At 30.3% G+C, this 8,736-nt stretch overlaps 1 protein-coding gene across 1 annotated transcript; it reads left to right on the top strand.

Moving 5' to 3' along the window:
* The first annotated feature begins 274 nt into the window (after positions 1-274).
* Positions 275-1,417, top strand: LOC136064389 (RING-H2 finger protein ATL73-like). Its single transcript, XM_065766077.1, has one exon. It carries the CDS (start codon positions 362-364, stop codon positions 1,094-1,096), a length of 735 nt encoding a protein of 244 aa, XP_065622149.1. The 5' UTR covers positions 275-361; the 3' UTR covers positions 1,097-1,417.
* Positions 1,418-8,736: the final 7,319 nt, after the last annotated feature.

The raw sequence follows: 8,736 nt of genomic DNA, 5'->3' as shown, positions 1-8,736 counted from the left end.
CCAATTTTTTATTCACCAAAGACCCAAAGGAGAAAAAAAGGTAGGGGAGGGAAACAATGTGACCGTCAAATCTCAGTCACATTTTTAAAGCAAAATTTCTTTGAGGATGATCCATGACCCCATCCCCCAAATCAGCAAATCCCACCCTCCACCCTTTCCCAAAAATAAAGAATAAAAAAAAATTGAAAAAGAAAAAGGAAATAGTGGCTTGAAATGAAACATTGAACTTATTAATCTCATGAGATTACTAGTGATAATAATTGGTCTTTTGCTAGTCTACTTTTCCACCTAAAAAAATACTTCATGTCAAGGACAACTTGATGAAAACCACCATAAGAAATGATAAAATGTGTTGAGATAAATGAGTGAGTTAGATGCTTTGAAGCGCATGATAAAAGGAAGAGAAGACAGTGGATTATCAAGTAAGCATATCCCATGTCACCATTTATCCCATTACAAATGGAGCACTCAAACTACTCTTTGGCTTTGTCTTTGCCTTCAATATGTTTGTTCCTTTGTGTTTGTGTTGTGTGTGCTCTCCATCTTTTCCATCTCTAGCTCTTTAAATTCCCACACATCTCATCACTCTCTTCATATGGCTCAAACTTATCCTCCTGCACTTAGTCCAACCATGAGCACAACTTGTCACGATGAACCTTATGAACCAGCCATCGATTTCAACATTATGGTGATTGTTGCCGCAATTTTATGTGCCTTTGTTTGTGCTCTTGGCCTTAACTCTACGTTACAATGTGTGTTTCGATGTGCTAATCGTGCCCTCACTGAGCCAGTCCATTGGGTTGCCTCTCGTAGACTAAATTCAGGGTTAAAGAAGAAAGAAATGGTGGCTTTGCCTACTTCAATTTATGCCAATTCAGGCTCTCCATCATCATCACCATCATCAGCTTCAGGTTGTGCAATTTGCCTAATGGACTTCAAGGATGGTGACAATATAAGGGTCCTGCCCAAGTGCAACCATAGATTTCATGTCGTATGCATTGATAAGTGGCTGCTCTCTCACTCTTCTTGCCCTACTTGCCGGCATCGGCTTAAGTCCAGTGACTGCATGCCCCCTTTAGAGATTGCCACAGCCTAGTCAACTTTTTTTTTTCCCTGCTAGGATTTGAAGTTGCAAACCCCTGATATTAGGTACTGCAAAGGGTACTAATTCCACTGAGTTATCACTTGGAACTCATAGCCTAGTATACTTATATATATTAAGTTAGTAGATATTTTGTGCTATTAGTCTCTTCAATTAGGGTTTTTGTAACATTTTTTTAATTTTGTCATAGGCTTCATAGAGATTGTCTGTACCGGCCTTGTTAGTGGCTACAAATGGCCTGAGTCCTCTTGTGATGTTTCTTTTATATTATATATTCCATAAAATTATATATTAGACTCAACCTTCTAGTTATCATTATCAGTTGTAATTTCTCTCCTACTCTTCTAAGTAGGATCCTTTCCATTTTACTTGGAAGGGACAGAGTCTATTTTACTATTAATTTTTTTTAATATAATAATAGTGATATTGGATAGACATTTAAATTTGTAGTGTTTAATTTGAAACATGAATATATCAATTCCAAATGAAAATGATATGCCTATATGAATAATGCTTTGGATTCTCTTTTGATGTTGACATGTTGGGGGGAACTATATACCCAAGATTATACTTCATTATGGTTTCATAGAATTTGAAGGAGACATGTGGTCTCTTTATTTTCTTTTATCTTGTTTTTTATTGGACATATTTCTGTTTTTTTTTTTTTTTTTTTTTTTTTTTTTTTATTTATAATCAATTGAAATAATTTTTTTGATCTATTTAATTACTAATAATAAACAAAAAAAAAAAAATCCAAGGCAATAATTATTTTCCCTATGGTGTTATAGCATTATGTTGACTAAAGCATATGGATAACAATCTAAAATTGTCTCATAGTTGCAAAGTTGGATTCTTCAATTTGTTGCAAAATGTGTTATTATGGAAGACACCACTACCATCATTCTCAAGGACAATTAGTTGCATGGCCACGGAAGTCCATTTGGGTTAAAGGACCCAAATTGTGGCTAATGAAAATTTGATCTAGTCTATTTTCTTTTCTTTTCCTTTTCTCGATGGAAAAAATCACTATATAATCCACACTGTACTTAGCGAGAGTGTGATGAATGAACCCTAATTCTTAGAACCCATGAAAACAAAAATAGAGAAGAAAACGCAAAGATCTCTGTTTCTAGTTTTGGTAGCATCATCCTCAACCTCATCCTCACGCTTGAGAGCTTGAAATCAAATCCAAGAACATGGAAAATGTTGGAACATACTAGATTAGGTTAGGATGCTTTTTGAGTTCTTTTATTGCTTGACAATAAATAATTGACACCACTGAATATGCAGCATCCACTTGATGATGTGAGTGCAAATAATAGACGTTGGTGGAATATAGGTACCCTACATGTTTCCTCGTAGGCATTATGAATTCAGTTGTTTCCTAGTTAAATGTTATAATTTGTGGTTTAAGAATATCGAGATTCAAGAAAGTATTTCCACATGGGTAAATAGAACTAATTCTTTTTTATAAAACCTATACTTTGGTTATGCTTCATTAGTTCTTTTAGTTTCACACTTATGATATTATTTGTTTTCAAAAGTTTGTCAGACTGACGACGTTATTAGGAACACTAACTCTTTGAATAAAAGAACTACATATCTATGACCATTAAAACAAAAACAAACAATCAAATCCTTTTTTTGGTTCACATATATAATTGGAACAGAAAAATAGCCTTGATGTAATTTCTAAGTCCAATTCTAATGTTGAGAAAGCTAAAATATTTTTACGTGTAGTTACTAGTCACATAGTAAGATATCATAATCTTGATCAAGGACAATTCTACGTTAACCACCACACCCTTCCCAAAAAATTAACCTATATTATAATTATATAATAAATATTTAAAGTCTTGAAAAACCTTTTGATATAAAACTTTTTTTTAAAATATTATTTTTGATGTTTCATGCAATTAAAACTCTTTCGTAAACAAATTATTTTTCCTAATAATAGTGTTTGTACGTGTTTATTATTCAAGTTTCTACTGCAATTACGAAACATGTATTTTTTTTTTTTTTTTTTGGGTATGAATATTGTCGAAATTGGGATTTGCAAAAGAAGAAGATATTTTTCTAAGGGACTCCTTGATTTTATACATTTAAAATAAAATTGCTATTAATTTAATACAAAATTGATTATAGATGATTTTTAGGATTTTAGAAAAGTTGAGTTCCATTTGATAGATGATTGGTTTGAAATGTGTTACGAAAATTTTATTTTATTTTTGTATATTCTCTTATTCATATTTTATTAACATGGGTATATGCTAGTGTTATTTCCCATTAGGAAAAATTTGACTACAAACTTGGAAATTATAACTAATAGTTGTTACTCTATTTAATATCTTTTTATTGGATATGAATTTTGACAAATCCACCATTGAATTGCATTTTTTTCTTATATACTCTATGCTTGCAAAAATTTCAGAAGATAAAAAATTAATAGTTATGTGATCAATTAAAAGTTTATATTTTATAATCTAAAATTATGCACAAAAAATAATTCTATAGATCAAATTGTAAATAACATCTAATTTGCACGAAATTTGACATGCATGTTAAGGACATAAAGAACATGTAATCCAACCGTTAGATTTTCAAAATATATACAACAATGTTAATTTTTTAGTTAGAATTGTAACCATTAATTACAATTAAGTTTGTAACTAAACTTTTCCCTTTTATTTATAAATTTATTCTAGAATTTTGTAACTTTTTAATTCTTGAACAGTGAATGTGAATAGAATAATGCAAGTCTAGAGGTTAAATAAAAGTTAAGCAAAACAGTTCTAGATTATTCGTGAATCCAACGATAAATATTAATAAAACAACACTAGTTCAATGGTGAAGTAATATTGAAACAATACACATTCGGAGGTAGAGAAACAGTAATTTATCAACTATTTCTAATGTCAAAAACAGTTTATGAGTCCAGTGTTAAAAAAAGCAGTAAAGCAATACAAACTCAACAACAAAAATGGTTTCGAGTTCAACAATAAAATGATAGCTAAATAATACAAGTTCAGTGGGAAGAATAATTGTGAATCTAGCGGTTATAAAACAAGAAACTATTATAGAGTTCATACATAAAGCTTCAAAAGATTAGGGTTAATGGATCAAATCCTCTAATTAATCAACAACCAAAGGAATTTGGGCTCTTCCTTCATGAATAACTTTCTTTACTTAAAGGGTCTTNGTATGTAGTTTATTAGACTTAATGTCTAATATAAGAGTGAAATCAAAGGATATTGAATTTATTGACTTTAAATTCAAAGATGATTTATACCTAAATACCTACTTAAACACAAGTAAATGACTCCAATCTTAGATATTACATTAAGTGATAATAAATATTAAAATGTGGTTCACCAAGTGAACAAAGGTTGAGTCAAAGTTTGAGAAAAAAAAAAGATTTTAATCCAAATTTTATTTCATGTGAAGCTCTTGTTTACCTTGTTAAAGGTAATAAAAGTGTAGTCCTAATTAGATACCTATGGTATTCTTTGAGGAAAGTGCTCTTAAAGTTTTAGAAAGCTTTGTGCTTCTAAAAAGATGCAGCTTTCAATTGTAAAGCTATTAATAATGAGATAGACTCGATATTATTTATTAATAATTAGGTCTCAATGGATCTACATCTAGCTTTAAAACCAATTGGTTGTGAGTGAATATTAGAATAAGATATAAAATCTTTTGGTCTAAGGTTAATAGTAAAAGGTTTGAAACAAAGGGAAAAAGATAGATTTTGATATCTATACACTAGTAACTATTTGTGTTATTAGTTTGATATCTTTAAAACCATTCATATAATTTTAAAGAAATTCACTATATTCTATTATTACATTTTGATATATGTAATTATAGTGTGTGTTTATATATGTGAATTTTGGAATGGTTGAGAACCCAAATTGTGGGGTTTAGAAACTCAAATTGTAGAATTATGATATCCAAGAAAGTGTGGGGGTATAACCCTTAAACGAGTCATGGACTTAAAAGAATGCTAATGTGCATCAAAGATGTGCTTGATAAAGGTATTGAGAATTAATATCAAGGAATATTAAATTCATTGTGATTAAATCCTGCCATGTGTGGTAGATGTCTCAAGTTTAAAAAAGCACATATTGTGATCCTATTTTGAAAGTACCTCTTTGTGAAATAAAGAGAGTACAAGTGTGTTCATTAATTGAACATTTAAGGATTAATAATGAACTATTGGATTGTCTCTCCACATATAATTTGAGTATGCATCATATAGATGTGAAGTGACTTTCTTAAAAAGTAATCTTGGTAAAGAAGTTTGCTTGAAAGACTTGTGGGTTTGTACTTTCCTAATTAATTAAATGAAAGTCTTTTATGAATGAGAATCAAGTAAAAAATATAGTGGAGATGTGCACTATATTAATCTCATTTTGAAATTTATGTTATCTCATTTTGTTGAGATTTGAGTAATCTCATTGTGTTGAGATTAGTGATTTCTCATTCTTTTGGGAATTATGTTATCTCATTGTGTTGAGATTAGTGTTGAGAACTTGGTTCTTAGATTTTAATATCTTTAAAGAAGTAAAGACACTTTGATTCCAATATTTAATAAGAGATTACTGGAAGGGCGGATGCATAGCTTGAGTTTGCTAGTACATTAAGTACATATTGCATATCATGTATGGAATTAAACTAGACATTGCCTTCACAGTACGTAGACTTCCAAAGTTTCTAAACTTGAGATTGATCACTAGAAAGTACTTAATTGTGATGAATATTTATTATATAGAATATTCAAGTTTAATTATATTATTGATGTGAGTGATAATATTTATGTCTATTTAGATAATCACTACATTTGGGGGTGCTATGTGTAAGCATTAAAGAAATAATTTGTATTTCTTACTCTACTAAAGAATTAAATTGAGAGCATTGGTTACAATGGTAACGGACAAGGAAACCAATTGGGTAAGGTTTTGATAGTGTTGTGGCCACGACCATAGTAAGCCATTCCTTGTACTATAGTTGTAAAACCACAATGCGTATGGTATACATGAGTTGTATACAATGTGAACTTAGACTTAAAAGTCTAAGACAAAAATACATAAGGCAAGTCAAATGTGGTTGGACTAGTCCATTGCCTACGTAATTCTATATATAAAATAGGTCATTTACCGAAGTGTGTCTCGAGACTTTGTAAGGATAACATCCATTGGAATAGGACTAAAACCTTTCTTTTAAGAGAATCACCAATAGTGGGAACCCAACCTCGAATTGATTTAATCTAAAGAGGTTTAAATGGTAACAACAAGCTATTGATATGTGATTAGTAAGAGCACTAAATTTGTGTCTCATTCAGGATGGATTAGTGCAGACTGTTATGATGAAATTGAGGATGAATTTTAAACTCTTAATGAAGTTCATAAATCACAAATGTCTATGTAACAGGGACATAAGAAGGAACTTCACCTTTGTGAACATAGGAGTGGTGCCGCTTCTAGCAAGAGTAAAAAGGTTTTCTCTTGTAAATGTTCACTAAACCGGGTAGAGCACAAAGTCATAATAGTGCTAACAACTTGGATTTCTAAATGTGTTGTGGATGTTATCATGTGTGTGTTGTTTCCGATTTCAACACATAAGAGTTTCGGTTTAAGCACCAAGCCACCATTAACTCTATTGATTTCTTGAGCAATTACACTAAAAGGAGGTTTAAGTTGAAAGACAACTTCCATTATGCATGATAGGATATCAATCAAGTGAGACATATATTATTACAACCTAGTGGGGGATTGTTGTATATATAGGTATATACAAGGATATGTTGTAATAATGATGGTTGAGTTTGGAGAATATGGTTTCATAAAGTGAAAATTCAAGTTCTAGAATTTTTTGGTGACTATTAAGAAAGATTGAAGAGGTTTCAATCTTTGTTAACCGCTTTATGAAAAAGTAACTAACTCTCCACACATGCCTTTTCATGAAACATAACGAAGTTTCAATCTTTGTTAACCGTTTTATGAAAAAAAAAAAAAAAAAAAAAAAAACTCTCCATACGTGTCTTTTCATGAAACATAAGTGCTTTTTCATGAATAGAGGCTTATGTTCAATTGAAAAATAACCAACTCTCCATATATTCCTTTTCATGAAACATAACCCTATGGGTATAAATAGAGACTTATGTTCTCTTGAAAAACTAACTCCATAAAAGAGAAAGTTTGAGAGAAACATAAGAAATCTTGTGGCCATTTTCCAGAATTGCTATCTGTAAAACCCAACATCTTGGTTGTATCCTGGAGACAAATTTGCGATAACCCTTTAGCAAGAAAAGTGTGAGGGGCAAATATTGTCTAAGGAAAACGATATGATGCCTCCAAGTTATCTATTTTCTGTTTGTCTTTTATGTTAATCTTGTTCTTCCATTATTACTTTGTGTAATATCCTCAACAAACTGACCCAAATCAAAATATGCTATACGGTAGAAGAGGACTAGAGGAGGTTATGGTAGATGAAGAACCAAAGTAAACCTTAACCTAGGATCCAAACCAGAAGAGAAAGCTCTACAATGTCAATTTGTAATGGTCTTTCTTTGTTGTAGACCTCAAGAACTTCTTATAGCCAATCCGGAACTATAAAAGATGTAGACATACTTGATCTTCTTTCATTTTGTGCAATTTTGAGTCACAGGGTTTCATTACTATTGTAAAACTGATGAAGGGACCAAAATTGTTCATTTTTCAAATTTCAAGAATCAATAGCACTCATTTGAAACATTAGTGACAAAAGACGCTCACTAGGTAAATTTTATGGATCAATAATATATATCTTTTGGCCATAAAAAACTGATAATGATTCCATCTATAAAAACTCAAAATTTAGGTTATTTTTATTTTAAAATGTTTACAAAATATATGGGATATACTAAACTCCCTTGAGGTTTCCTTTCTTACACTCACCTTTCATCTAATTCAAAGTAAGACATCCACCTCTCCTAAAATGCAAGCTATTTACACTAACCTACCTGATTGAACAAAGGCTTAAAAAAGTTGAAATTCCTATTTTACCATCCATTAAACTATAATACACACCCTCTATAAAGGGACATTTGGGATTTTTTTAACTTTTTTTTTCTTTTTTCTTTTTTTTTTCTTTTTTTAATCTGGGGTAGGATAGTGCACATAATTGCATTTTAGTGGAGGTGGGTGTCTTATTTCGAAAGGAGAGTTTTTTTTTTTTTTTTTTTTTTTAAGAAACAAATTAAGGGAGAGGTAAGTGTAATAATAGAATTTTTTTTTTTTAGCAAAGGTCATTGCAATTTACCCACAATATAATCGTGAAAAGAATTAATTGGATAATAAAATATTAATTCAATAGTTTTTTATTTTATTTTTTAAAAATATTGGTAATATAGTTTTAGTTATGGTAAACCATCTCCATAACTAGTGAGTCTCATTATAAAAGCATATTATACGACATGTAATAGTTATTTTTGTGTTTAGTCACTTGTGTAAGTAAAACATGCAGCAAAGAATTTTTCTTATAGTGGAATAATTGGTGTAGTAAATATTTGAATAATTAATGAAAATAATATTTAAAGGGACATAGTTAAATGGATTATATGAATTGTAATAATTTAATGAAAAAAATGTTTAAATAAT

The sequence above is a fragment of the Quercus suber genome, unplaced genomic scaffold, assembly GCF_002906115.3.
Source record: "Quercus suber isolate HL8 unplaced genomic scaffold, Cork oak 2.0 scaffold_678, whole genome shotgun sequence".
In the NCBI taxonomy this organism is placed as follows: domain Eukaryota; kingdom Viridiplantae; phylum Streptophyta; class Magnoliopsida; order Fagales; family Fagaceae; genus Quercus; species Quercus suber.
This window is presented reverse-complemented; position numbering and strand designations above follow the sequence as displayed.

Excerpts from the sequence above, each read along its gene's own strand:
- LOC136064389 (XM_065766077.1), top strand. The coding sequence starts at position 362 with ATGAGTGAGTTAGATGCTTTGAAGCGCATGATAAAAGGAAGAGAAGAC.